This window comes from Phyllostomus hastatus, unplaced genomic scaffold (assembly GCF_019186645.2).
Source record: "Phyllostomus hastatus isolate PE091 unplaced genomic scaffold, TTU_PhHast_1.1 phas_contig_29, whole genome shotgun sequence".
Lineage (NCBI taxonomy): Eukaryota > Metazoa > Chordata > Mammalia > Chiroptera > Phyllostomidae > Phyllostomus > Phyllostomus hastatus.
The window spans coordinates 47,348,426-47,375,926 of record NW_025333835.1 but is presented as its reverse complement, the minus strand read 5'-3'; the positions used below and the strand labels follow the sequence as shown (position 1 = coordinate 47,375,926).

General features: G+C 65.5%; 2 protein-coding genes across 9 annotated transcripts in view; one reads left to right on the top strand and one right to left on the bottom strand.

The window, feature by feature from the left end:
• ARHGEF4 (Rho guanine nucleotide exchange factor 4) overlaps window positions 1-13,079 on the top strand; it is a 35,812-nt gene extending 22,733 nt beyond the window's left edge. For 5 of the 8 annotated variants that reach the window (XM_045839060.1, XM_045839059.1, XM_045839057.1 and 2 more), the window contains 10 exons: window positions 11-150; window positions 6,219-6,398; window positions 7,179-7,358; window positions 7,449-7,628; window positions 8,626-8,858; window positions 9,103-9,232; window positions 10,321-10,452; window positions 11,024-11,267; window positions 11,844-11,921; window positions 12,253-13,079. In XM_045839060.1, the coding sequence (XP_045695016.1) occupies window positions 11-150; window positions 6,219-6,398; window positions 7,179-7,358; window positions 7,449-7,628; window positions 8,626-8,858; window positions 9,103-9,232; window positions 10,321-10,452; window positions 11,024-11,267; window positions 11,844-11,921; window positions 12,253-12,404 (1,649 nt within the window). In that variant the 3' untranslated portion in view covers window positions 12,405-13,079. Of the gene's footprint in view, window positions 1-10; window positions 151-3,034; window positions 3,236-4,704; window positions 4,720-6,168; window positions 6,399-7,178; window positions 7,359-7,448; window positions 7,629-8,625; window positions 8,859-9,102; window positions 9,233-10,320; window positions 10,453-11,023; window positions 11,268-11,843; window positions 11,922-12,042; window positions 12,123-12,252 lie in introns of those variants that run through there. The other 3 variants (XM_045839061.1, XM_045839065.1, XM_045839064.1) reach the window with 3 other exon arrangements.
• A 493-nt stretch (window positions 13,080-13,572) lies between these two features.
• On the bottom strand, window positions 13,573-26,222 carry FAM168B (family with sequence similarity 168 member B). The gene is made up of 7 exons (XM_045839093.1): window positions 25,995-26,222; window positions 21,303-21,383; window positions 19,986-20,069; window positions 19,068-19,210; window positions 18,795-18,972; window positions 17,226-17,349; window positions 13,573-16,902 (listed from the first exon to the last, which is right to left on the bottom strand). The coding sequence occupies exons 2-6, from the start codon at window positions 21,370-21,372 to the stop codon at window positions 17,237-17,239; spliced, it is 588 nt and encodes a 195-aa protein (XP_045695049.1). The 5' UTR covers window positions 21,373-21,383; window positions 25,995-26,222; the 3' UTR covers window positions 13,573-16,902; window positions 17,226-17,236.
• Between the last annotated feature and the right edge of the window lie 1,279 nt (window positions 26,223-27,501).

Here is a 27,501-nt window from a genome sequence, read left to right as displayed (position 1 = left end):
GCCCTTCCAGCCATCCCCGATGGAGCCCTGGACGTGGCCATCCATGCCGACAAGACCGGGAGTGAGGAGGACCTTTACGAGGACGTGCACAGCTCCGGCCACCACTACAGCCACCCCGGCGGCGGCGGAGAGCAGCTGGCCATCAACGAGGTAGGGCGGGGCTGGGGGTGAAGGGCGGGGCTGGGTGGGACGGCCCGCTGTCCGGCTGGCTCCGGCTCGCTCCGCCGGCCTGCGCGTCTGCAGTCTCTGTGCCGCAAGCACAGGGCGCAGTTTTGGCCCCGGGCGCTCCCTTCAGGAAAGGGAGTCCACCCTCAGAGCTTGCCCACGGACAGGGCTCCCCCCGTGCTCTCTGGGCCTGCAGGGGACCGACCTGGAGTAGCAGGCAGGCCGTCCAGGACCGCAGGTGTAAGAGTGCTGGTCTGTCCGGACGAGTGGTGCCTGGAAAGCCATCCCGGCTGCCAGAAGCTCAGTTTGGAAGGAGGGGGCCCCTGACCCTCCTAGAAGTCAGTGGGCAGGACCGGGATGAGGCGCGGGGAACGCTGATTGCTTTCCTGCGCGGAGAGCTCAAAGTTACTGCTGTTGCTATGGAAACTGCCTTTCACGGCCTGCCTTGGCCTGCTGAGAGGCTTTGCACAGGGAAAGCCAGGAGCCAGGACGGCTCTGCAGACACCTGGCCCCGGGAAATGCGGGTCCTTCAGACTGTGCATCGTATGGAGAGTCTGTGTCCCGTTTGGTTCAAAGGTCCGTCTTGGTGCTGGAGGTCACCGAGCAGACAGGGTGGGGTTGTTGTCTCATGTTCAGAGCACCCAGGGCTTCCCAGGGTCCTTGTCTGCCTTGGACCCACAGCGTGCCCCCCAGAATAAGCCCCAGAAATGTGCCCTGAGAGGGGCGGGCTGGAGTGAAGGCAGGGCCTGGGGCTGAGTGAGGGCCGACCTCCTTGGGTCAGACTCCTGCCCGGCCCTGGCCAGTGGAGGACCGGCGGGGAGGGAGTCCTTCCCTCCTCTGGGCCTCTGTTTCCTCGGGGTGGGTGGGTGCGGTCCCTAAGCCCGGCTGCCGGGGCCGCGGGAGGCTCGCTGTGCCTGGGCGTTGGGGGTACTTGGGACAGGCAGCCCCGGCTACGACTGGCGGGCAGCGCGGCAGAGACTCACTGTATCAGAAACCCCAGGAGGCGGAGAAGGTGGCTCTGCACTGGCCGACCACCAGGCCGGGAGCATCAGCGTACCCCTGTGCGCTCCTGGCCCCTGGGCTCTCCCTGCCACCTCGGTGGGAAGGCTTGCTGGGGCTCTGCGCGAACTCTTCCCTGGAAATGACAGAGAGGGCAGAGGTCAGAGGGAGGCGCAGGCTCAGTGGTGCTGGGCTTGATGCGGAACCAGGTGTCCATCCGCCTGTGCTGTTTTCAAGGACACGTGAGTGTGGTGTTCTAGATTGTGACCACCGCTTGTCCGTGGTGACCGCAGGGGACAGCACTTCTCAGTCTCCTGAGCAGGAGGGAACCCGAACCCTGGGGCCTGGAGAGCAGGGGACACGGGGGACCACGGCGGGGTGCCCCTGCGGGCACCTAGGCGCAAGTGTGTGCCCGCACGCATGCGCACGGGGAGGGTGTGGGTGTGGCGTGAGTAGGTGTGTGCTGCATGCGTGTGACTCGCATGCTGGGTATGTAACGTGTGCTGGGTAACGTCCCAGCCCCAAGAGCACGGCGGCGCAGAGGGTGTGGGGCCGTCGGGGGCTGGGCAGGCAGGCGGAGCCTGTCTTTGTGGTGCGGCCACTGTGGAGGACAGCGCGGAGGTGCCTCCGGAAGGGGAAACCATCTACCACGTGACGCGGCCATCGGCCTGCTGGGTGCACGTCCCAAAGGACGGAGTCAGGATTCGGAGAGCCGGCGGCCCTCCGTGCTCTCGGCGGCGCTCCGCACAGTGAGCGAGGCCCAGGACCACGCGTGTCCTCCCGCAGGTGGACGGGTGTCGGTGGGTGGCCGGGCACACAGGTGCAGCGAAGTACTATTCAGCCTTAAAAAAAAAAAAAACCACACAAAGGGAATCCTGCCCTTTGTCACAACAGAGGGGTGGAGCTGGAGGAGGACACTGCCCAGCAAAGTCGCAAGGCACATCAGACAAACCCTGTGTGTTCTCCCGCGTGGAGCCTCAGCCCAGTTCAGAAGCAGAGAGCAGACCGGTGTCTGCTGGGGGGCCCCGAGGACGGAGGGAACAGGGAGGGGTCGGCCACAGGGTGCCAAGTGGCAGTTGTGTGGGGAGGATGAGCCCTGGGGATGCAGTCACAGCGCGGTGACCACTGTCAGCCTGAAATGTACTGGGGCCACAGAGCTCCGGGGGTGGGGGTGGTGACTGGCTGCAGTGCGGTGGTCGTTTGACCTCCTGTGTGTGTATCAGAACATCAAGTCGCACGCCTGAAATAAGCACAATTTTTGTCAGTTGTACCGCCACAAAACTGGGGGCAGGGTGGTCAGCAGCTGAAGAAGCCAGCTGCGTCTCCGAAAGGACAAAATGACGCCCTGATGGGCAGGGTCCGTGAGGAGGGTCCTGAGTCGCAGCCGCCCCGGAGCGCCTCCGTCCGCCCGGAGTGCAAATCCGGGCCCCACGGCCCTGCCCCGCCGTGGGGTTGGATGGCCAGTGCCCCGTCCTGTCAAGAGCCGCATTGACTCCTCTGCGGAGTCTGGGCCGCTGGCAGTCCTGGTCCAGGAATCAGACACCCTGGCCCATCCCCTTGGCTCAGGTACACGGGTGTCTGCCAGGCCCCATGGCACCCGGGAGCCACCCTCCGTGCACCAGGCCCTCCAGGTTCCCTGAGCCTCCCACGGAGTCGCCCAGGTCAGAGCCCTGCGCTCGCTGGAGTCCCCATCACCCGCCCGCCCCGCCTCGCCTCGGTGCGGGGCTGGGAGCCCTGGCGCGCACGTGCCGGCTGCGCAGAAGAAGCCGGCAGGGCGCACGGCGGCTCCGCCCCCTCCGAGCGCTCCTGGCCCCGCTCGCTAGTGTCCCTGCGCCGCGGGATCTCCGGCGCCGAGCGGAGGCCCCGTGCAATGGCCAGGGTCCCGCAGGCCCGGCATCGCCCCACGGCCCCCGGGAGTGCCCTGCGCGCGGTGCTGCGCTGCAACCTGCCGCCCGGCGCTCAGCGCGTGGTGGTTTTCGCCGTGCTGGCGCTCCTGGTCCTCATCAACGTCGTGCTGGTCTTCCTGCTGGCCTTCCGCTGACCACCAAGGCCCGGCACCCGGCTCCTCCGGGTGAGTGGCGCTGCCATGGCGCACCCCTGGCCTTGCTTCTCCCCCTGCAGCCCCGACTGGCGGTGTTCACCTGCTCCCGGCTCCCGACTCTGTGACCCTAACCCCCCCTCCGCCCCCCAACGCGGCCGGGGAACGCGGCGTTCAGCGACTCCGGGGTGTGGTGGCCCATGTGCACCGGTCCTTCCCTCTGGCATCCGTAGTGAGCGCGCGCGTGTGGCTAAAATGGCGCATCGCCGTGGGCGCCTGGAGATGCGGGTGCCGCTCTGGCCGCGGTTGCTGCGGGTGTCTGGGGACTGCGCCCCGGGCCTGCGCCCCTGTGCGGCTGTGAGAGCTGTCTGGACGACGAGCGGGCTCTTCTGCACGTGTTACCGGCTTTCCCCATTTTCGGTCTCAAGATGCGCGGTCTCGCTTAGCGCCCCCCCACCCCCCACTCCGCGCTCTGAACAGCCTCCAGCCCTGCTGCTGCTGTGCCTGCGAGCTGCGTCCCCAGGTTGCGGTGGCAACTGCGGCTCTCCGCCAGATGGGGCGCAGTGGGAAGGGGGGCCGATCGTCCTAGGGGGCACTCTGGGGCAGAGTCCGGCTTCCCCGGACCCGTCAGAATCTCAGGGGCACGACTTCACCCAGCACAGCCCCTCACCCGCCCCACATAAAGCCCCCACACCTCAGGGCCAGCGTGTCTCCCCACCGCCTGCTCCCCACCGCCCGGCCAGGAGTGAGCCTGAGCCCCCCTTCGGCCCGCGCTGTCCTCTTGGCTTCCGGGCGCCTGCACCCGGGACAGCTGCCGGGAAGAGAGGGCCTCTGCGAGAAACCCACCCCATGTGGTGGGCCCCGGCGGCCTCCCGGGGGCCCTGGCGGCAGGACGCTCCTCCTGCCTGGGGAGTGGTGATGTCTCGGTGACTCACATACACTGTGACTGTCATCACTGCGACTCACCCGAGGGCCCCCGTCCGCGGGGCTACACGAGAGCCCTGTGGCGAGCACACTGTCACTGGGGGGCTCCCACCCAGGGCACTTGCTCCTGCCCGTGTGCCTACCAAGTGCCTCTGGCTGGACGCGGTGACAAGGAAGTGACAAGGCGACTAATCCCTCTGCCGCCCCCCCCCCCAGGGCTTCCAGGTGACTGGGCAGGACGGGCATGGGGCTGTGACCGGCACAGGGAACCTCGGTTCCCGGGGAAACCCCGTGTCTGTGCTGTGCCCGCCCATGCCCTTCCCCGCAGCGGTCAGCGAGGGGGCCGGCTGGGAAGGAGTTCACAGGGAGAAGAAAATGCAGGGGCCGAGTTTTCATCCTGCTTTCCAAAGCGGGGGGGGGGGGCGGCGGGGGGAGGGCTGCGAGGGCCGATGTGGGGAGCCCCGAGGCCAGGGGCTGGGGGCTGCTCCCAGGCGGCTGCCGAGCAGGGCGCCTCGCGTGGGCTGGCTGTGTCTCCCTGTTCCCTTCGGGTGCAGGGGCCGGCCGCCTGGTCCCCGCAGCCTGCTGGGTCCCCTGTCCCAAGTCCCCGGAGTCTCTGCGCCTCCAGGGTGCTCCCCGTGGTGTTCCCGTCCTGAGGACAGAGGCTCGGGAAACAGCCAGGGTGGGCCCTGCTTTGTGGGGTCCAGCCAGCTCTGGCAAGGAGCGCCCGAGGAGGGGGCTTCTGTCCTGATATGCAGGACCGCACGGGTGCAGGGCTGGCGGGGAACTCGGGGAAGGGGGGGCGGGCCCGGGCTGTACGAGAGGGGCTCCGCGGGGCTCCCTCGAGGAAGGCCGGGGCGGGGGAGGTGCCTGACCTGGGTCCTGCCAGGCGGGAGCCCCCGGGGAGGGGAGGGAGAGCGTGCAGCAGGCTGTCGGGTGTCGGCGTCCCTGCCCCCCCCGGGCCCCGCGCTGGGGCCACCCCCGAGCTGCCCTGCAGGCGTGCGCGCCGCCGCTGTGGACTGCGGGTGGACGGGGTCCCCGGCGTCGTCTCGGGAGCCCCACGTGCGGTGTCCGCGGGCGAGCGTGTGAGCGCGTGTGCGGGCAGGTGCACGCCAGGGGCTGTGCGGCAAGGTGGGGGAGGGTTGTTAGGACCCCACCTCTCCGGGACCCGCACCACGGAGCTCGAGCAAGGGGTTTTGTTCCCTGCGGGACCTGAGCTTCAGTTTACCCAAGAAGCTCCGCGGTCTCGGCGACTCGGCACGCGGAATGTTTAAGTCCTGATGCTCATACACGTGGCGATGAGGCCACCGCTGCCCTGTGTCCTGGTGCTCACCCTCACCCGGGTCTCTGCCCCGGAGGGGACCGCCCCCGGGCCAGACCCCCAAGGCCTGCAGGCCGCACGGTGCTCCCTGCCTGCGGAAGGCCTGCTCCGCTCCGGCGGCCTCCCTCAGCCCTCTCTCGTTCCCCTCTGTCCAGACTGTGGCCAGGAGCTGTGGTCCCAGGCCAGGCGTCCCTGGGAAGGGGACGCGCTCGAACCGGTGTTTCCAGCTGGGTGGGCGCAAGGTCCTTCGAGGAGACCTGCGGCCCTCGGGAAGGCGCAGCGCCCGGTGCCCAGGGTCCCCGGTGGGGGCCTGGGGGCCCAGCAGCCCTGGCCAGAGCGGGCACACATGCAGGCAGCTCTGTGGTCCCCTCTGTGTCAGCCCAGGAGGACCTGACAGGGAGTGGCAGGCCCCGCAGGACGCAGCTGGCGGTGACCCGGCCCCAGCGTCGTGGAGCAGAGCAGAGACGAGTGACGAGTCTGAGGGGCGACCGTTTAACCGCTGGCCAGATGGGGACGGAGGAAGGGGGGCCCCCACAGGGCAGCAGCCGCGTGCTGCTGGGCTCTCCGGTTCTGCGCCCACCTAGGCTCCAGAGGGTCAGGTCCCTTCCAGCTTCCCCATGAGCCCCGCTGGTCCAGGCTCGCCCAGGGGACCCCCCAGACAGCGCCGGCTCAGGGGGATCCCCCCTTCATGGGGCTGCTGAGGGGTGGGGTGCAGAGGGCAGAGGGCAGGGCAGCCTTGCCCCGCTGACCGGCCGTCCCTGGCTCTCCCCGCAGCTCATCAGCGATGGCGGTGTGGTCTGCGCAGAAGCGCTCTGGGACCACGTCACCATGGACGACCAGGAGCTGGGCTTCAAGGCTGGGGACGTCGTGGAAGTGATGGACGCCACCAACAGGGAGTGGTGGTGGGGCCGCGGGGCCGACGGCGAGGGCTGGTTTCCGGCCGGCTTCGTGCGGGTACGGCCCCCGACAGCCGCTGGTCCTGCTCAGGAGCTGCCGTGGCGTTGGGCACCACGGACCGTCCGCTCGGGGCTGTGGGCAGCGGGCCCGCCGGGTGGGGGTCCGGACAGCCAGGCAGGCAGCTGGGACAGGCCTCCCCCCACCTCCCACCTCCCGCCGGGGCCCCAGCAGCAGGAGAGGCACAGGTCAGACGGGAGGTGGGGGGGCCCCTCCGTGGGGAGCCTGCCCGCCAGTCCAACACCTCCACCTTCGGTGAGCAGGCGTTTCCGGAAGCACCCGGGGGCGGGGGGCGCCCTGCCGGGCCCACTGGGTGCACGGTCACGGCAGCCCTGGAGCCGACGCCGAGGCGTGGAGCATGGACGAGTGAAGTCCGTGGCCCCCAGTTCACAGGGCCCCGCCGTGGGGCCCCCTGGTGTCCACGGCAGGAGTCCAGGGCAGGCTCCAGAGGGCCAGGCCTGGCGGTAGGGAGCGGAGCCCCCAGACTCCCTGAACCGCCCGCCCTGTACCCCAGGCCTGTCTCAGTTAGGGTCTGAAGGCTGGCAGCGCCGGTCACTGTCCACTTCCCGCGGGTCCCCAGAGCCCAGAGGAACAGGCGCGGCTGGCTCAGAAAGTGTCCGCAGCCCTGTGCCCGGCGGGGCGGGCGGGCTTCCCACACAGAAGGCTGGTCCCAGCAGGCCGATCGCGGCCGGGTCGCGGGGGCTGCGTCCGCAGCGCTGGTCAGAGTGGTGCGAGGGGAGCCCAGGCCCGCGGGGTGCTGACCGTCAGCCTCGCCTGCAGCTGCGTGTGAACCAGGACGAGCCCTCGGACGAGGAGGCGCTGCGGCCCGGGGCCGGCGGGGCAGAGGACGGCGGGGCGGGCGCGCAGAGCAGCAGCAGGGACCAGATGCGCACCAACGTCATCCGGGAGATCCTCAGCACAGAGCGCGACTACATCAAGCACCTGCGCGACATCTGCGAGGTGAGGCGGGGCGCGCGCGCGCACATGCGCGGTGCGGGCACGGCGGGGCGCAGCGGGGCCGGAGGGGACCTGACCCGCCCCCGCCCCCAGGGCTACCTCAGGCAGTGTCGCAAGCGCGCCGACATGTTCAGCGAGGAGCAGCTGCGCACCATCTTCGGGAACATCGAGGACATCTACCGGTACCACTCGGCCTTCGTGCAGGCGCTGGAGCGGAGGTTCGACCGGGAGCGCCCGCACCTGAGCGAGCTGGGCGCCTGCTTCCTGGAGCACGTGAGCCCGCCCCGCCCCCTGCCGCCGGGAATCAGGGGGGCCCCCCCCTTTCCAGGAAGCTTCCAGGTCCCGCTCCCTCGCCTGCCCAAAGGTCCTCACCCTTCAACACTGAGAAGTGTCGCTGGTTTTGGGGGGCAGACCACGGCCCAGAAGGCCCCTTGGAGCAGGGGGCCTGAGATCTCCCGGGGCTTTCCTCCTGGCAGAGGGAGGAAGGGAGGCAGGCTGGCTGGCTGTGGAGCGACTCCGGGCTGTTTGTTCTGAGCGAGTTCAGGGGTTTCCGCGTGTGTGGTTCAGTGCTTCCCTCTGGGCCAACGCCAGCTGGCAAGTAGCTGAGGTCTCCTGGCCGGTCCGGGTGAGAGGGACACCCCCCACCCCGCCCAGTAAGGAAACACAGGCTGTACCCGGTCCTGTGATCGTGGTGGGTCGGACACCGTGGGCTCCTTCCTGACTACACCCCGTGGGGCGCTGGGAAGGCCCCGCCACCTCCCTCCCGCGGCAGAACGGGGGTGGCCTGGTCTGGGCACCTGCAGGAGCACATGGGGGGGCGGTCCTGGGTGCCTGAGTGCGGGCAGCTTTGGGGCCCGTCCCTGAGCAGTGGGCACGGGCTCTCCACCGACGCACCTGGTGTGAGCACCACAGTGGCTGTCACCCTCCATGACCACCTAAGTCCAGGAAGTCACGGGCCACTCACCACGTGGCCGGCCCGGCTTCCCTCTGGCCCCAGGAAGACGAAGGTTGAAGAGAGAAGGAAGGCGGGGGGGCCCTGAGAGGAAGGAGCAGGACACTGGGCGGGGAGTGGGCCCTGGCACCCACGTAATCCCTTCACCCCCCCTTGTGCCGTCCTCACCAGCACCACCGCGTCACCCCCACAAGGGGCCTGGACCCCGTGTCTGTCTGCGTGCCATCGAAGCCCGTGGTGGCCCACGAGTGGGGGTGGGTGGGGGGCGTTGCAGGCAGTGCGGCGGGGCAGCCCCCTGACCGCCCGCTGTGTCCCCAGCAAGCACACTTCCAGATCTACTCCGACTACTGCAACAACCACCCCAGCGCCTGCCTGGAGCTCTCGCGGCTCGCCAGGCTCAGCAAGTACACCTACTTCTTCGAGGCCTGCCGGCTGCTGCAGAGGATGATCGACATCTCGCTGGACGGCTTCCTGCTGACGCCGGTGCAGAAGATCTGCCAGTACCCGCTGCAGCTGGCCGAGCTGCTCAAGTACACGCACCCCCAGCATCGGTAGGGGCCGCCCGGGTGTGTGGGCGGGCGGGCGGCTGTGCGGGTTGCCGCTGCGGGCGCTGGACGGCGGTCAGGGAGGCCCTCCCTGCTCTCACCGGCTGGGGCTGGCGCGAGGGGGGACCCGTTCTGCCTGTGGGGCCCCCGGGGTGACGGGTGCTCCAGCCCTGGGGACGCCGCTTCACGTGGGGCCCCGGGAGGCTCCCGGCCCTCCTGGCGCTGCAGCGCGTCGGCTCCGCCGCTGCAGGGACTTCAAAGACGTGGAAGCCGCCTTGGACGCCATGAAGAAGGTGGCCCGGCTCATCAACGAGCGGAAACGCAGGCTTGAGAACGTGGACAAGATCGCCCAGTGGCAGAGCGCCGTGGAGGGCTGGGAGGTGAGGGCCCCGCGCTTCACAGCCCACTGGCTCCTGGAAACCTTGGGAGGGGCCGCGCTCCTAGAGCTGGGGGCGGGGAAGCCGACGGGACCCAGGTGGCGCACCTGAGCACCCCCAGCCCTTGCTGCCACCGCCACCCAGTGGGCAGGCCCGGTGGGGGCGAGCGGGTGCCGGTGCCCCCGCGGGAGTGAAGCAGGACACGGCTCCCTGAGTGTGGCCCACCACCCGTCAGGGGGCTGCTGTTCTGCTCTCAGGGGACAGGCCAGACCCCCGGGTCTGGGGACTCCCAACAGAAGGGTTCGGGTCGGGCACGGCATCAGCAAAAACAGGTCCCCGCCCGTCAGAGCCCCCACTCCGTTCCTCTGGCTTGCACGGTCCCCTGGACCCGCCCACGCCACAGAGGCCTGGACTAACAGTGACATTCCTGTCCCTTCTCGACCCCCACCCACCAGCCATGAGATGGTACAAAAAGACAGCTTCCTGGGCCCCACCCTAGAAACAGCTGGAACCCCTGCGGGTTTTATTTTGTTGTTTTCTGTTTTTCTGGAGGTTGGTTCTGAAGCCAGTCCTGGCTGAGGACCCCAACAAACTTGCTCCCGGGGGACCCCGAAAGGGGCAAGCTCGAAGTCTGTGGTGGGACTTCGGACACTGAAGTTAGGGGAAGGACGGAGGTCTTCCAAAGAGGCCCCTCCCTGTGAGGCCGTCCTCAGCAGGGGTGGGGGTGGGGGGTGTCCCTTTATATACGTCTGACTGCTCTGGAGGGCGGCGTCGGCCAGCCCAAGGCCCCGGGCACCCCGGGAGGTCTGTGTGCCCCGGCAGCTACCCCGGAGAGGAAGCGTGGCCCCTGGGGCCGACGCGGCCGTTCCGTCTGAGTGACACCTGGAATCTCAGCTCGGCGCGTTGTCAGTGAAAACGTCGTCAGTGGGACGTCTCGCGTTCTGTCCCGTCCCGCGTGCCCCGTGTCCGAGTGCGTCTCACCGACGCCTCCCCAGGGTCGGCCACGCTTCACAGCTCACGCCGAGGGGCCCCGTTCCCTCCTCCCGGCCCCGTGTGGAGGCGCTGAGCCCTGGCTGTCCGTGGGCCCCCAGGGGGAAGACCTCCTGGTCCGGAGCTCGGAGCTCATCCACTCGGGGGAGCTGACGCTGGTCTCACAGCCCCAAGCCAGGAGCCAGCAGAGGATGTTCTTCCTCTTCGACCACCAGCTCGTCTACTGCAAGAAGGTGCCGACCCGCTCTCCCTGCCGGGGAGCAGGGGCCTGTGGGCTGGAAGCGGCTGCCAGAGCAGAGCCCCACACAGGGGCACCCCGGTCCCCGGGGTCCTGGCCGCTCTGCAGGCCAGGGTGAGGGCGGCCCGGGGACCGTGGGGCCCTCCCAGCCTGACCAGGGCCCGTGCTGTGGAGAACACCCTGTCTCCTGGCTCCACCACCCCGAGCCCCGGGTGCTCTGCTCCAGCACCTCTGTGTGGCTGCTTATCCCTCTCTCCAAACTCTGCCCATTGGCCCGGTTGGGGAGCCCAGGTCTCCCCGGGGCTCTCCTGTGCCGGGCGGGCTGGGCCCCGGCCCACGCCTGCAGCCACACTGCTTCCCCACGAGCCTGCAGGCACCCTCGGACGGAGGGCCCCAGGCCGGCTGGTAAGCTGGTGAAGGTGGTGAGCGGCTCCTCATGGCCCAGCGCACAGCTGGGCCGCACCAGCCGCTCTGCCCTTGTGAGCTTGTGGGGGGAGGCCCACGGCCCTTCCAGGTCCGGGGCAGAGGAGGGGCAGGCTGCCCAGCGGCTCCCGCCATCTCCGCAGGACCTTCTCCGCCGGGACGTGCTGTACTACAAGGGCCGGGTGGACCTGGAGGGCCTGGAGGTGGTGGACGTGGGGGACTGCAAGGACAGGGACCTTCACGTGAGCGTCAAGCACGCCTTCCGGCTGCGCTGCGGCCCCACGGGCGAGAGCCTCCTGCTGTGCGCCCGGAAGCCTGAGCAGAAGCAGCGCTGGCTGCAGGCCTTTGCCCGGGAGCGGGAGCAGGTGCGGCTGGACCAGGAGACAGGTGCGAGCCCCGGGCGGCCCCGCCCACCGCGGCCGGGCCTCCTCGCTGTCCCTCAGGCACCGCCGGCGTGTCCTGCGGCCCCAGAGCCTCACGGTTTGTGAGGCTGCAGAGTAACCCTCGGTTTCAGCCCCAGGGCGTGGGCCTGCTGGCCTTTTGTGGGGCTGTTTACACCGTACACGCGCACACCCAGTGCAGTCGGGGGCACGGATGTGGGGTCCCCTTCCCAGCACAAGCCCTGGGGGAATGCGGGCGGAGGCGGCACCGGCCTGCAAAGCCCACGTGAGCAGGTGTCCCCGTCCTGTGCATGTGCCCCACAGCCTCCACAGTGGGGAGCGAGGACACTGACCGTGCCGGGGACCCGGGGAAGGACAAGGGCGGGGGGGGGCAGGAAAGATGAGGCCCCGAGGGGCACTAGGGGTTCCCACGGCCGCCTGCAGCCAAGGCCAGTGGGCCTCGCAGGGCGCTGAGCCCCGGAGCAGCTCGAGGCAGGCAGGGCGCACGCGGGCTCCACCAGCCGGGAAGCCCAGGCGGGGAGGGCGGCAGGCAGCTCATCGGGCCGTCCTCCCCGCCCCCTAGGCTTCTCCATCACCGAGGGGCAGAGGAAGCAGGCCATGCTGAAGGCCAGCAAGCTGCAGGCGGCTGGGAAGCCCAAAGGTGAGCAGGCACTGGTGCCGCCCCCACCCTCCTCGCGGCGGCACCTCGTCTGGCCCTAGAGCAAAGCCCGAGGGGCTCGGGTCCCAGTGGCTGCTGCCCCTGCAGGTGTCTGCTCCCACAGGGGCTGGCAAGGGGCCCCGGGGGTGGAACGTGTGTCCGCGTGCAGCCAGACTCATGCCCTGGCCACCTCACAAGGACAGGGTGAGCTGCCCCGCCCCCGGCGGCCTGCCCTGCAGCTGCCAACCCCCCTGCCCCCACAGCTCCATGCCCGCTGCCCCCCGCCCCCGCTCCGCCCCAGGAGCCCGTGTAACCCTGCTGCCTTCCTGCCTAGCCCTCGGCCGGCCCTACTACCTGACGCGCCAGAAGCCCCTGGCGCTGCCCACCAGACCGCCCCGGCAGCAGGCCCTGGTGCTGGCCGAGCCCAAGCGGAAGCCGTCCACCTTCTGGCACAGCATCAGCCGGCTGGCCCCCTTCCGCAAGTGAGACCGCGCCCCTGGCCGCGCTGTCTGGACCCGCTCCGCTCCGCCAGCTGCCCCCGGCCCTCCCCACCCCTGGGCCTTTGCCCGGCCTGCAAACCGCCAGTGAGCAGGGCTGAGCGTGGGAGAGGCTCGTGCCTCGGGACACACTAGGCCCCGCCCCCTCGACGGACGCACAGGAGACTCCAGCTGGAGGGGCGGGGCCCCGGCCCAGGATCCGCCCCCCAGGCCGGGCTGACGCATGAGAGGACCCGCCCCTGGGCCCTCTGCTCCGGACTCTCCTCACGCCTCCTCCTCCTGGTCCCTCCGGGCAGGAGGAGCCCCGAGCCCGCCTGTCTGGCCCCCAGGCCCCCTCCCCTGGTTTGGCGCCAGCAGCGAACACTGTCGGGAGCACCCGCGGATGGCTGTGTGCCGACTCCAGAACTTGGTTCTGCTGTTTGCGGGGACCCTGCTTTTGTGGTGACGCAGGAGAACGGACGGTGACACAGGACGGTGACACAGGACGGTGACACAGGACGGTGGCCTTACCCCGGGGGAGCGTGGGAAGCCGTGAGGACAGAGTGCCTGGGCCCACTGCTGGCCTGCCCGCCCAGAGCCCCCGCCCGGCCCCCCGCAGCAGCCGACGGTCGCTCGTACTCCTGTGCCTCCCCCCGCCCGAACCCACATTTAGTTTCATAAAGAAACTCATGGAGACGCCCCTGGCTGCAGCCTGCCTCTTCTGTTGGGGTCTGCGCCCTTCCCCCTCCCGTCCATGTCCCTGCCCCAGGGGCACCCAGAGGTTGGGGGGTGTGCGCCTCAGGGCTTTGGTGGAGAGCTGCACAGGTTGGGGTGGTAAGCTTCCCTGCCCCCCCCCCCCCGGGGGCCGAGTCTGGGGTGGGTGTGGCTGCAGGTGGCAGGCAGGTCTGGGGGAGGGCAGGCTGAGCTCTCTGGGCTGGTGAGGTGTCTTCCCGGGAGGAGCAGGGCCGCAGGGCCAGGAGAGCGCCGGGGCAGCCATCCTACTGCTCCCATGGGGCACTGGTTCCCACACAGCCGAGGCCAAGGGCGCGTGGCTGGGGGGAGGCGGCAGCAGAGCACAAGGGCTGCTGTCGGAACCCCGGGGCGTCCGTGCTCCCGAGCAGCGACGCCAGCGCCCGCCCGGACACACCCCCACAGAGAGAGAGACGAGGGGGCCGAGACGCGACACAAGTCAATCTTTATTGGAAACCGCAGTGTTAGTACATAGCTCTCGTACAGTAAACGTGCTTTCAACAGCTCCACGCCGGAGCTCACCTACGCGTAGGCTGCACACACCACGGAACAGCGTGAGTCCACACACGGCAGGGCTGGCGCTGGCGGCCGCCCACGCTCCGCGCGGGGTGAGGGTGCGTTAACACTGGAAGACGATGCCGGCTTAAGCTTAAAAATGTACTAAGAGAACAATCTAAAAAACAGTATTTAAAAATCATTTAAAATTTTTTTTAAATAAACCACTTCCCAGCCAGTCTGTCCTCCAGGGGGTTGTCAGAGCAGCCCTGCCGGGCGCTGGCCGGAGCTGCCCCTCACCTCCGACGCGCACGCCCTGCAGGACACCTGCAGGACACCCGCCCACGGCTCCAGCTCCCCGGGGGCCCTGTCCCTCTCTGCTCCGACCCCGTCCCCAGCGAGCTGACTGCAGTCCCGGGGGCCCTGGGAAGGGACGCCACGGGCTTCTCGTTCTTCAAACCAAGAGGGTGGAGAAGGGCCGGTCCTCTGACCCGTGGAAGATCCCTTTGGCCACTTTCTACCTGAAGGACCAGGCAGGCCCTCTGGAGTGTGTGGCCTGTAGGCCACCACCCCCCGGGCGGGCAGCCCCTGCAGGAAGCCCAGGGACAGGGGTGTGAGCACATGCACATGTGAGAGGTGACCAGGAGCCCACTGCACTCTGCTCTGCAGACACCCTCACCTCGGAGAGCACCGGAGAAGCGGCGGAAGTTGCCCCCACCACAGGCCCTGCCCCCAAAGGTGTCCGACAGGGTCCCGTCCCGTCTGGGCAATGCTCTGGCCGCAATGACTGGGGCGCCCGAGGCCGGGTCGGGGGAGGTGGCCTAACTGGTCCAGGTGGCACTTTTCCAAAGGGCAGGCACCCCCCCCCCACTGTGTCTTCAGGCGGCCAACTCAAGGGCCCCACCCAGAGCCTCCTGCGAGGCCGGCAGAGACACCGCGGGGAAGAGGCCATGAGCAGGCGCAGAGCACCGAGACACCGAGCACCCGCCACCGGGAGCACGCCCTTCGCCCGCAAGACTCTCGCATGAGGAATGTCATGTACGGAAAAAACCGGAAGACAGAACTTCTCTCCATGCTCCACGACTATGCTTGGACCCCAGCCCAGCCAGCCTGTTAACAGGACTTCTGCTCTGAGTTCACGTCACCACCAGGAGCCCAAGACGCTGCCAGCCACCCCCGGGCACCTGCCGGCCCCCCCTCCAGACCGCACCTGTGGGCCGAGACCCCTTTCCCGTCCTGCCCGAGCGCGGAGACCCTGCCACTCCCACCCGAAAGGTGTGTCCCTCGGCACGGGGGGCTCGGTGCAGCCTGAGCCCCCCCCCCAGACCGGGGAGGCCCTGCTGTCCGGGGCTGTCAGGAGCATCTCCAAAGCTTCTCCTCTCTGCTGCACGAGACCCAAGAGACCGAGTTCTCCACCACTTACTTGGTCAGCTCGGCCCCTGGGGCCCTCGGCACCTACTGACAGACCACCCACCCACAGACGGATCACAACACAGAGGTCAGAAGTGCACACGCGTGTGCGTGCACATGCACACGGGTGAAGTGCTCATGAAGCAATTTAAAGTACTTATCAGTAAACACACTATGTTAACAGACATCAGAAATAAGGAATTTTTCTTTACGATGATTCATGCAAAAATATCCCTAAACTTCGTATAAAATAAAAGGTGAGAAAACATTATAAAGAATAGTTGCTATAAAAAATAAGTTTACCCACGGCTCAGGGGGGAGGGGTCCCCCTCCCAGTCTGAACTCAAACCCAGAGCCCGAGCCCTGGCCCACTGGCCGAGACGCCAGGAAAGAAGGCCCCCCCAGCCAGAGCACCCAGCGCTTGGAACAAAGAGGGGGACACCAGGGGCACCCCCACCTTCCTGGCACTCCCTCTGACATTCTCGGAGAACAGACTCACTCCCATCAAAACAAGGTGAGCCCATTTAGGCAAAAACAAAACAAAACAAAAAAACCTTGGTTTCTTATGTACAACATTCATGTGCGAACCACGAAACCCTCTCCCTAAGGGACCCTGCAGGCAGGCAGAAGCGCCCGGCGCTGCCCGGCCCACGCCCTCCCCTGCTGGGTGCCGAGCACCCTCGGTGGCTGGGGAAACGGCAGGAGGCCGCAGACCGCAGGCCTCTGTCCCTGCGCCTCCCACGCCCGCCACAGAGGGTCTCCGAGGGTGAGCCCCCACCAGGGGCACGGCCCACACACGGCAACCGCCCGGTTTGCGACAGCAGGCGATGCGCCTCACATCAAGGTCTGCTCCGCTTCCCGAGGGCTCGGCAGTCCACGTGGGGGGAGAACAGCCACGCCCACGGGGAGCCACGCCCACAGGGTTTTGGGGGCGGGGGGGGGGCTCTCGGTGGAGAGGAGACAGACAATTTCTAAGCCAAATCAAGAAGAGAACACCACCCCCTCCAAGCACGCCTGTTTCTTTCACCCGCCTCTCCGCCCAGGAGAGTTACGTAACCCCGCACAGGCCTGCCCCTCGGGGACACGCACGGCCGCGCCGGCGTCGGCAGGACCCGCAGCGGGAACGCGCACAGCAGCCCAGACGCCGCCGCTCCGCGGGCGGGCACACTGCCGCTGGCCCCTGCGTGTCCCGGCCACACAAGCCAGCCGTTCGTGCTCGTGTGCTAAGAACGTCCACATCGCACCAGCCCCGCGGGCCTCAGCGGGAAGGCGGGGAGCCCCCGGACCTGGCCGCCCCTGCCCTCCGTGCCCCGACCCAGCGGCTGAGCCCGGGCAGCCAGTGGGAAAGACACAGGTGGCCAAGACTCCGACGTCGTGTTCCCAACCAGCAACCACATGGCCCCCAAAGGCTGAAGCGTCACCTAGGAGATGCCAGATGCCCCGTGAAGACACGCGCTGCGACACTCCTGACCATGAGGTCGCACACACAACACGCGTCAGGGACGAGTGCAGTGCGGCCCCCGGTCCTCGGGCTCTGCGCCAGTCACAGCAGGTAGTTTGAGCAAGCTTTGTGTTTTTAAACATGCATTCAACTAGATATGGTTTCAGAATACGTTAACACCCCCTTTGTATCGTTACAGTTAGCTAAAAAAGTCACCAGGCAGCCTCAGACAGGGTCTGCTCCAGGGCCCGCCCACAGTCAGCTGGAGCCGAGGGGCTGAGGCCGCGGGGCCGGCCGGATGCGTCCAGCGAGCATCTGTCGAGAGCAGAAGGAGCGAGTCCTGGTGGAGGCGTGAGGCCTGCAGCACCGGTGGCGGGGCATCCAAGACGCGGCGCCCAGCTCCGTCCTGCACCTGGGGGCGGCGGGAGACGGGGTCACGGGCGCCCTGCATGCTGTCCGGGACAGGAGGCGTGCCCACCCGCGGAGGCCGAGACCCCCCAGGGGCCGGGGAGGGGCAGGCGCGCGCACGCAGTGCGTGCAGCAGGGACTCGCGGCGTCATCTTCCTCCTGCCCGTGCGAGCCCGGCAGGAACACACAGGTAAACGCTGCACTGCCCTCGGGTTAGGAGTTGGGGAGCATTTTCCTCGAGAGAGCTCACAGGACGGCAGACCTGCCGTGCTCCACAGGGGAGGACACTGGAGTCAAGAGCCAGCCCAGGCCTCGCCGGTCACTTACATGCGCGGCGATCACCACTGCGGGGGCACGTAGCTGTAGGTGGGCGTTCCTGGACCCCGGTACGTGGGCACGGTGACTGGGTGAGGGGCGACGGGAGTCGGAGAGTGGGCCGTTAGCAGGGTACCTGGAAAGAAGAGCAGCGTGTCCGTGGCGGGCAGGGCCCCGCGGGCATGTGCACGGTGCCCTTGTGGAAACCTCAGGCCAGCACGCTCAGTTGTTTTTCAGATGCAATGATAAACGACAAAATAAAAAGTATTACCTTCAGCCTTAAGAAAGAAAGCAATTTGCCCTGGCTGGTGTGGCTCAGTGGACTGAGCGCCGGCCTGTGAACTGAAATGTTGCTGGTTCCATTCCCAGTCAGGGCACACGCCTGGGTTGCAGGCCAGGTCCCCAGTAGGGGGCGTGTGAGAACAACCACACATTAATGTTTCCCTCCCTCTTTCTCCCTCCCTTCCCCTGTGTCTAAAATAAATTAATACAATCGAGAAGAGAAGAAAAAAAAAGCACCCCACCACATGCTACAACATGTATGATCCCCAAGGGCATTACGGGCAGTGAAAAGGCCCGCCACAGAAAGACCAGCAGTCAGGGGGCAGGGACAGGGAGGTGTGCAGGGGCGGAGCTTCCTCGGGTCTGCACAGGAAAGTCCCGCAGCGGCTCCTGGACGGCGAGAGCGCACACCACAGGACTGAGCCGCGCACACAGACAGCCGGCGCGACACCGAGGGGCGGGAAGAGGGTGGAGGGAGAGCCCGAGCTGCTGAAGCGCGCGAGCGCACCGAGACAAGCGCGCTTCTCCCGAAGCCCGCAGGGAAGTGGGCAGTGACCCGAGTCCGCCGACAGACAAGCACCGGGCAAACAGACGGGCCGCACCGGGCACCTCCTCCCTCCCGGCCGCCCCAGCGCACTGCCCATCTGTGCCGCAGGCACCTCTGCTTTCCGAGATGAGCGCGGGGAAAGCAACGAGAAAGCAGAAGCACCTTCCTCTCTGGCGTGATCGTCCTCATTCGAGTAACGTGTGACAGACAGAGGGAAGAGTATTTTCTAGGACTCTCCCAGCCACGGCCACCCAAGTGCACGGTGCACCGGCCCCGCCCCGGGGAGCTCCCCGCCCCTGGAGGGGCTCTCATCTGCCGGGGGTCCGCTCTCCCTGGGGAGTGACGTTGATGAACACGCTGCAGGGTCTCTCCGCAGGTGGCTGTCCTCTCTGGGACACAGGCCGGCTCTTCTGGACCTGTGACCTGCCTGCGAGGCAGCCCGTCCCAGGGGCAGGCACCCCGGGGCTCGCCCCGCAGAACGCCGGTCCCTTCCGCACAGGCTCCGCCCGCTGCCCAGCGGCTCTCACGGCTGGAGCCCCGCCGCCGGCCCTGTGACCACCCCCACCCCACCCCCTCCCTACTTCACGGAGGGAGGGAGGGAGGGAAGGAAAGAAAGAGGGAAGAGGCAGTTCCTTCTCCGAAGAGCAGGTCCCTGCACACCCGTCCAGACACGGGAGACCAAGGCCCAGGGCGGGGGCAGCAGCGGGCTGGCCCCTCCCTGCGCACTCGCACCGGACACCGGGCGGACTCACCTGCTGACATGGCCATCGTGGTCCCGGCCACCATGCCCATGGCGACCCCGCTGCCTCGCGGAGGAGGGATGGGCGCAGGGTACACGGTCGCCGGCATGCCGTTGGGCTGCACCACAGTGGTGTGGTGGATGACGTGCGGGGGCGCCGCGTACAGGGGCTGGGTGTAGAAGGCGCCCTGCTGCGGGAGGGGGAGGGGAGACACTTGAGCAGGGCGCACCTCGGGCCGGAGCCCGGGAACTGACCCCGCCGCGCCCACAGGGCGCCCTTGCCTACCTGTGCGTAGGGGCTCTGCTGGGGGTAGGCGCTCCGCACGGGGTACACCGCCGTCTGGTAGGGGGCGGGGGAGGAGGAGTAGGGCGGCACCGCCCCGCTGGTGGGGGAGCAGGACACTTTGTACGGCGTGCCAGGGGCGTAGCCTGAAACGAAGGAGCCTGGTGGTCTCACCACACACCTGCACCCTCGCCAGGCACAGGGAGCAGCCCCGAGGGCCATCCGTGTCCGCCCCCCCCGCCCCGGGTCTGACTCCAGGCCGCAGACTTCAGGTGCGAGAAGGCGTGTGCAGAAGGAAAAGCAGAACGAAGGGAAAAGCTGCACTGAAAGGGCGCCCCCAGAGTCCTGATAAAACACAGCCCGGCTGGCCTCTCGGGGGCGGGACGCGCGGCACTCCGTACACCAGCACGCCCTCGGCCCCGCCCCCTCGCTTCCAGCCGTCTGCTTCGAGGACGTAGGCGTGGGCTTCCAGTCCAGAGGCAGTGCAGGGGGCTCGGAGCCCGGAGCCCCTCAAACACGTCCGAGTCACAGCGCACCCCAGACCACCACCTGGCGCTGCCCGGGGTCCGGCTGGACGTGCAGGCGCAGGCGGAAGCCCAGTCTGCGCCTCCACCAGCCCGGCTCGCGCCGCTGGCCCCGCCCAACTCGCGGGCCCATCCGAAGTCCTCCTCTCCGGTGGCTTCTCAGAACGCACGGCCCGCCCTGCTCAGGCGCCAGGCTCCCTACCACCTCGCACACAGTGCGGCCCCGGCCCCGGCCTCGGCGTGCCCCGTGTCTCTCCCTAAGTACCAGCAAGGCCAAGCTCCTGAGCCAGACGGCAGCCCCACACCCCCATTCTGTGGCCTGTCTTCTCAGCACACCCCACCCCTCCCCTCCCCGTCCCCGCCGCAGGGACGCCCGCCCAGCACGCGATCTGCGTACCTGTCTGGAAGGCCGGGCTCGCCCCGGGGTACACGCTGGGGGAGTAGGCAGGAGCCGCCGCTGCGTAGCCCATGGGGAAGCCGGCTGCAGAGAGACACAGGACAGCGCGCGTCACTGCCGGGGACGCGCGGGACTCCACACGGGCCGGGGCGGTCTCCTCGCCTGCGTCACCAGGACGCCGGGCCGAGTACCAGAGGCCAGCGGAGTATCTGCGGTGGCCGCCTCCCCTCGGAAGCGTGAGGCGCCCCAGCCCTGACCTCGCCTTTCCCTATCAGCCAGGGCTTTTCCCAGCCGCAGCTGAACTGAGCTGGAATGCAAAAAACACCCCGAAACAAAAACAACCCCCCGACACCCAGGCATAAGTCCCACAACTCCAGTTCTCTGGCGGGTTGACTCTCGATGCTCAGCCCGCGATTCATTCCCAGCCACGGGGCGCGGAGGGCGCTGCGTGCCAGGGGCCTCTGCTGGGCTACAGGTGGGTGCGCACCGCACGCCCCCTGCCAGCAGCCTGACCTTCACCAGCAGGAACGAGCAGCCCCCAGAAAGCTGCGCCACAGCCCCCGCTGGCTCCGGGGAGCACAAACGGAACAGCACACGAGAGGGGCAGTGTCCCAGGAGGAACCCCGCCCCCAGAGGCGGTCTGGCGGCAGGCGGTGTCTGGGAAGACTCAACAAAGACCAAAGCCAGCCCCGTGGGCGGGTGTGAAATGGCCCCCAGAGCGCACGCAGGTGGCCGCTCCCGCACCTCGGCTCCAGAGACGCACCTGCAGCCCAGCCGGGAGGAGAGACTGGCTCCCTCCTGGGCCAGGAACGGGGTGCTTCAGCCCCTTCTCCCTGGGTGTCTGTGCCCCTCGAAAGGACCCACGGACGGGAGCCCCGCCTCCAGCCCCAGCCCCACAGGCCCCCCTCTGCATCCGGGCCCCAGGACAGGCACGGGGTCTGTTCACCGCCAAGTGCACTGGTTCCCCCCACCTTCCTCTGTAGCTGTGGACACGTCTCTTCTGTCCTTGCAAATTCAGGTATGTGTACATTTTAAGCATTTTACTCAACTTTCTAGGGTTTTATTTATTTTTTTTTTACCCAACAGGGTTTTCAAGTTGCCTGTCCCACCACATGAACCTGTGTAGGACAGGCTATGTCTCGTCCCTCGCCCCAGACCACCGCAGCCCCCGGAGCCCTGGACGTCCCGGCTCCTCGAGCCGGCACACCCCCTCCTCAGCTGGCCGCCCAGGCCGGGGCGTGTCAGCTCGGGCTCTGGGCGGTGTGGGCCTCCACCCGGTGCCCGGTCCCGTCGTGAGGACGGACTGCGCACGCTCACCTGGGTAGCCGACTCCTTTAGCGCTGGCATAGGGGAGCCCGGAGGAGCCAGGGCTGTACACAGGATTCATGACTCCCGGAGCTGCACAGGGAAGGAGAGGGGTCAGTCCCGCGCCCTGACCTCCGGCCCCCTCCAGCACCAGCCTCTCCTCCCAGTAAACCAGGCCCCTCAGCCGCGGCCAACCACCCCCGACCAGGAGGCGACGGGAGGCCCTGCCGGGCACCGACGGGGCTTCGGGGACTTCCCTCCACGCTGTGTCGACCGGGCAGAAGCTAAGGAAACGAAGAAAAGCGCCCTGGCCCTGGCCGGGTGGGAGCGTCCCGCACACAACGGCTGCAGATGCACTTCCCGGTCAGGGCACAGGCCAGAGCTGTGGGTTCAATCCCAGGTCCGGGCATGAGTGGGAGGCAACCAAGGGATGCACTCTCTCTCCCCTCTCCCGCCCTCTTTCCAATGTGAGTCACAGAACCCTATAAAAAAAGAAAGAAAACCATCTAGGAGTAAGTAAAGACACAAAGAGGGCCTGTCCCTAGAGGGGTGGGTGTTTAGTGTTCCTTTTGCACTTTTCCTTATTTCGTAAATAGCTTCTGTTAAACAATGTTTTCTGAAAGACAAGTTAACTATAGTCTAGCAACGTTGCTAGCCCTGGACGTTCTGTCGTCCGCAATCCTTTCTCCCTAAAACGGTCCAGAACTTGCTCAGCCACCACCAGGGTCTCACCATTCCCCAGCGGAAACGGTAACCTGACACCCCAGCAAGCTCCTCCAAGGGAGCGCTATCCCTGGTGTCTGCAGGGTGCTCCTGACGCAGACCCCTCGGGGTCCTCGCCCAGGGAGCCGCCCTGGCCGTGTGGCGGTGACGACTGAGGCTCCCTGAGCCGAGCAGCAGGCACGGCCCCGGTGGGGCGCGCGGCGGGCAGCAGGCAGTGCCCTGGACTCTGCTTTGGCTTGATTTTGCCGTGACCCTGAAACTGCTCTCGAAGGCAAGGTCTGTTTTAGAAAGAAAAACACGTACAACCCACGGGCACTCACTGGTTTCGCGCTCCCCCCACACCCCCCACTAGAGTGCAGGCCCCTGCAGGCAGGCGCCTGGCACCGGTCGGATGCAACCCCGTGCGCCTCGAAACTCTAGACATCGAACTCCATCGTGAAGCCAAACCACAACACGCGGCTCGCCTGACTCTCTGCCAACGCTCACGACCCAGCGGTTCAGCACACAGAAGTGTGCTCGGTCACACCCTCGGCCCGCGCCGCAGGTCCCACCCGGAGCGGGAATGCACGGGGGACATGGTGACTGGGACACCCACTGCCCGAACAACTGCCCGTTTCTCACCCTTAGGGACCAGGGGCAGACGCCGCACCTGCCGCTCCGTCGACGAGCGGAGCTGGGAGGGCAGTCTGGCCCGCACTGTCCCAGACCCCCATCCATGCTGTGCAGGCCAGCGGCCGGCGCTGCAAGGAGCGCTGGGCACCCAACAAGGTGGCCAGCGTAAGACAGAGTTTTTAGTTCTATTTAATTTCCGCTTAGGTGGACTCACACGTGGCTGGGGGCTACTGCGCAACGCAGTGCAGGCCTAGGGAGGAGGCGGGAGGGGAAGGAGGCCGGGAGGGCGTGTGGCAGGCAGCACAGACTGTGAGTTTTCGCCCCACAGCAGCTCAGTCGGCGAGCCGGCACCTGCCGACCCGGCGTCCCGCACGCCGAACCCGGTGCTGGCGGGTCTTCCGCGGAGCTGCAGGGCCCCTCACACACTCCACCTGCTTTTCTGGTTCCACTACCACCTCTCTCAAGAAGTGAGTTATTTCCCCAAACCCCATTTCTCTCTTCTGCGCCAGGATCTAATCTTATTTTCTTAATCGAAGCCCAACCGAGCGAAGCGCTGTGCAAGGGCCACGCAGACAGCCAGAGGCAGGTCCCAGCCCCGGGCCTGGCTTACAGTCTGTAGAAGTGCGGCCGACAGAACTTTCTGTGGGGGCGGAGGTGTGTCTGCTCTGCCCACGCACCGTGGCCACTGACGGCCGCCAGGCTCTTCGGCGTGGCTGGCACAGGGAAGGCCCCACTCCTTACTGTACGTTTCCGGTGAGCAGTCGCCTGCCTGCAGGTGGCGGCGACCCTTCCGGATGACAGGGGGCTGTGAGACAGCACCCAAGTGGTGCTGGGACGGGGCAGGGGCTCCGAGCCCTGGCTGGTGTGGCTCAGGGGGCTGGCAGCCCAGCGGGTCTCTGAGGGTCAGGGCACACGCCTGGGCTGCGGTCCAAGCTCCTGGCTGGGGGCATGCGAGAGGAATCCATGGCTCTCTCACACGCTGATGTTTCTCTCCCTCCCTTCCCTTCTCTCTGACAAGTAAATAAGTGAATGAATGAATAAATAAATAAAATCTTTAAAAAACAGCGTTCTCTGGGTTGACTGGAGATGGGGAGACTGGCCAGGGAAAACTTGATTCACAGAGGAGGTATTTCCAGTAAGCTCTAAAAGCAGGGAAGATCCCCCAAAGCCACAGAAATGAGAAAGTGCAAGGTGCCCTGTGGGAACACCGGGCGACAGGGCTAAGTGGAGCCCAGGCAACCTGCAGGGAACCGGCAGGTGGCCATTCAGACCCGGGCCAGGGTGGGAGCACCCCATGGAAACCCCGGAATTCGCAGCTGACAGGAGACGCCCCCTGGTAGGCAGGGGAGCGCAGGACTGGTGTAGCAGGTGAGGACAAGTCACCAGGTGGCCTGGCCACGCCATGCCCAGGTGGAAACTGCCCAGGGGAAGCGAAACAGACATCCCCACAAACACGTGTGCACGGGTGTGGGCAAAGCACCACCCCTCATGGCCAACAGCTGTGAACGCTGGGAAGCACGGGCCCCACAGGCTGCCCTCCCCAGCGACCTGGCCTGTCGCCTGGCCCAGTAAAGAAGGCGCCGTGCCTGTGCCACTAGACCCCTGCAGGACTGCACCTGAGTGCTCAATAGCTACCACGAATTTCAAACTAGCCGGAGGTTACCTTTCCTGAAAACGCTTTCACTTCCCCAGAGGAAAATGATAAGTATTTCCTAAAGTGATGAACAAGTCCTCATGAATAAAAAACTGTGAGTGAGAAAATGTGGTAACAGGACCGACGAAAGCCATGTTGCAGCTCCCTCTCCGGCTGAACCGATGGGCCTGCCCGGGGCCAGGAAAAGGCAACGTCTGGGCACTGTGGACGGATTCCTCTCTGGGGCTTATTTCTGAGGACTCACCGAGAACCCTCACAAGTGCAGGTGGCCTGGAGGACAGCAGAGGTGGCAGCTGTGGTGGGCGGAGCCATCGCCCTGCCTACGTGCCCAATGCTCCCACTACTCTGATGGGCAGGGGGCAGGAAGAGGGGGCACTCCCTGCTGGGCCTTCTAGCCACTGCTGCAGAACACAGCCCCCCCTCCCCGCCCGGCCAGGGGCAGGGGCTGCAGGAAGCAGGCTGCAACTGACAGCTGTCAGAGGGGAGGGGGGCTGGGTGGAAGGTGAGGGGGTCAACTGAGGAACCTAAATGCATTACCCAGTGCAGAGAGTGGGGTGATGGCCAGAGGGGGCAGGGGCGGGGCTGGGTGGAGGTGGGCAAAGGCGGGGAAATGGGACATCTGCAAGTGTCAACAGTAAATATAAACTAAAAATAAATACATAAGCCAGCCTTCGGGGACCTCTACGAGACCTTAGTTTCACACCACGACCAAACCTAAGTGGCGTCTGCAAACACGTGTTGCCAGCCTGCCTAGCTCAGGACAAAAATAAAATCTCCACCATGTGCACCCCAGGAGCTTCAACATTGGAGAAAAATAGCTTTGGATTGTTCAGTTCTTGGCTGTCACTGCAGAAGTAATCCCCTACATCTATACTTACTAAAATTTAAAAATGTGCCCCTACCACAGCCAACACCAAAAACTTTTAATCTAGTTTTTCATATACTATTTCAGAAAGTAACCTCAAATTACATACACAAGGATGACTAGAAAGTTTTAGGAGTGGGAACTAGACAAACGTTTGCATTTAAAAAAATGTCTTGCTGAAGAAATGAATGAGAATGATAACTCCGCCAGGATTGTCATAAAATATTTGATAAAAAAAATTCTTGCGTGCCAAGACACTCCAGGATATTTTTATGTATGACTTTAATTAAACATCAACTCATACAATCCATTAAGTGCGCACTTACAGACACTATCAAGGAGAAAATGTTTCACCTGTCTTTAGCAAAGTTGACCCAGACTGGGCCACGAAACGTCCTTTCTTTAGAAAACATGAAAGGCTTTCACGCCGGAAGGCGAACACCAAGTTTCTGCCAGACCAAAAGAATCTTTACCGTGTGGGCAGACAAAGGGAATCGTGTACACATCAGATTGTTAAAATCTCAGGACCTAAACCTGGGTTACGGGAACCACAATCCGCTGCTTCCCCGTTTTGCATCCATTTTCCGGATCTGCTCGCACTCCGGCCTCCTAGAGGCCCAGAGAGAACGCGCTCGTGCAGACTCCACCTGGGCAGCGGCCCCGCCGCCCGCTCCGCACCTGCCTGCACCCCAGGCCCCCTCCCCCACCCCGCCCAGCCCCGCGGTCCCTTCCCGGGGGCGCAGAACCCCAGGCGGCGGGCTCGACCTTGGTGCCGCCCCAGGCCAGCTGCACAAAGCGCCGCACTTCCGGCCGGGCAGCCGCGCCCCGCGCGGGCCCCGCCCGCACTCACCGCGCCGCGGCGGCGGCCTGGGCCTGGACGGCGAGCGCACGCCGGCCCGGGATGGCTTGGGCGCTGGAGCCGCACTAAGGGCGAGCACCGCAGAGGTCTGCTCCGACGCGAGGGCTGAGCCGCCAAATCCCCGTCGCCAGTGCCGCCTCGCCCGGCCCGCCTCCCCGCAGCCCGCGCTCCCAGCCGAAGCCGCGCAGCCACGGGTCTCGGACTTCACTTCCGGCCGGAGCGCGCCGCGGCGGGGGCGCGCCGTCACTTCCCTCGGCGGCCCCTTCCGGGCGCGGGGGCGGCGTGCGCGCTCCCGTCGGTGTCTAGGGGCCCCGGAGGTAGAGGCTGGTAGGAACCGCAGGGGTGGCGGCTCCCTGCGAGTAGCTGGGCTGGCCAGTAGCCGGAGAGGCTCTTGGCCGCGGGGATGACTGTCTCCCTTGACCTTTTCGAACAGACGCTTCTTTGGACTGTTTCTTCTCAAGCAGCTGTCGCTACGCCCACTGATGGCGATACGAAAAGGACACGTTGGAGCGTGGCGGGCTGGGCTTAGCTGCAGAGAGAAAGGTCGCAGGTTTGATCCCCGGTCAGGGCAGGGGCCTGGGGCGCAGTTGGTCTTCTGTCGGGGCCTCTTACCAAAGGCTGCCTATGGATGTTTCCCTCCTTTCCCCCTCTCTCTAAAAGTAAATAAAATCTTTTTTGTTTTAGTTATTTATTTTAGATAGAGGCGATGGGAGGGAGGGAAACATCAATGTGTGGTTGCCTCTCGCGCGCCCCCTCTGGGGACCTGGCCTGCAACTCAGGCATGTGCCCTGACTCGGAATCAAACCTGCGACCCTTTGGCTGGCGCGCAATCCACTGAGCTACACTAGCTGGGTCAAAAATAAATAAAATCTCTTAAAAAAACAAATAAGTTCTACAAGATGAAAATTTATTGTTTCTTTTTCTCCTCGATCTCCTGCTTCCTTTCCACTGCTGCTACAGAATTTTGCCCCAATATATTAGTACGCCGGGCATCTTTTTTTGTTGGTGTATAATCACTTGTATCTGTCGGGATAGCTAGGAAATGCTGTAGTAACAATAAGCCCCAAACCTCGGTGTCTTCACACAACAGAAATTTATTTCTCACACATTGGGTCCAGGCAGGTGGGATCATCTAAAGAAGTACACAAATAATAAGAGAATTCATCAACAATAATACAAATGAAAAAATAAAATAGTTGTCACGGTTTTAAATAACTAGTTAGAAAATATAATAAAATTTATTTTGTACAAGGTTAGTTATAGGGAAAATAAATACAAGCCTAGCAATAAATTTATCAGAACTGTTCAAAATCTGTATGAATACAAGTTTAAATACCAAATGGCACAAAAAATGGAGAAAAACATCATATTCTAGGATAAGTAGATTTAATATCAGAATAATGTGAACACTCCCTAAATTAATTATGAATTTAATACAATTTATAAAAATTTTTAACTAGATAAAGTGATTCTAATTTACATATGAAACAACAACCAA

Coding starts and splice junctions, on each gene's coding strand:
- FAM168B (XM_045839093.1), bottom strand. CDS start 21,372: ATGAATCCTGTGTACAGCCCTGGCTCCTCCGGGCTCCCCTATGCCAGC. Junction 20,070..21,302: donor TAAAGGAGTCGGCTACCCAG/GTGAGCGTGCGC, acceptor GTCTCTCTGCAG/CCGGCTTCCCCATGGGCTAC. Junction 19,211..19,985: donor GAGCCCGGCCTTCCAGACAG/GTACGCAGATCG, acceptor CCTTCGTTTCAG/GCTACGCCCCTGGCACGCCG.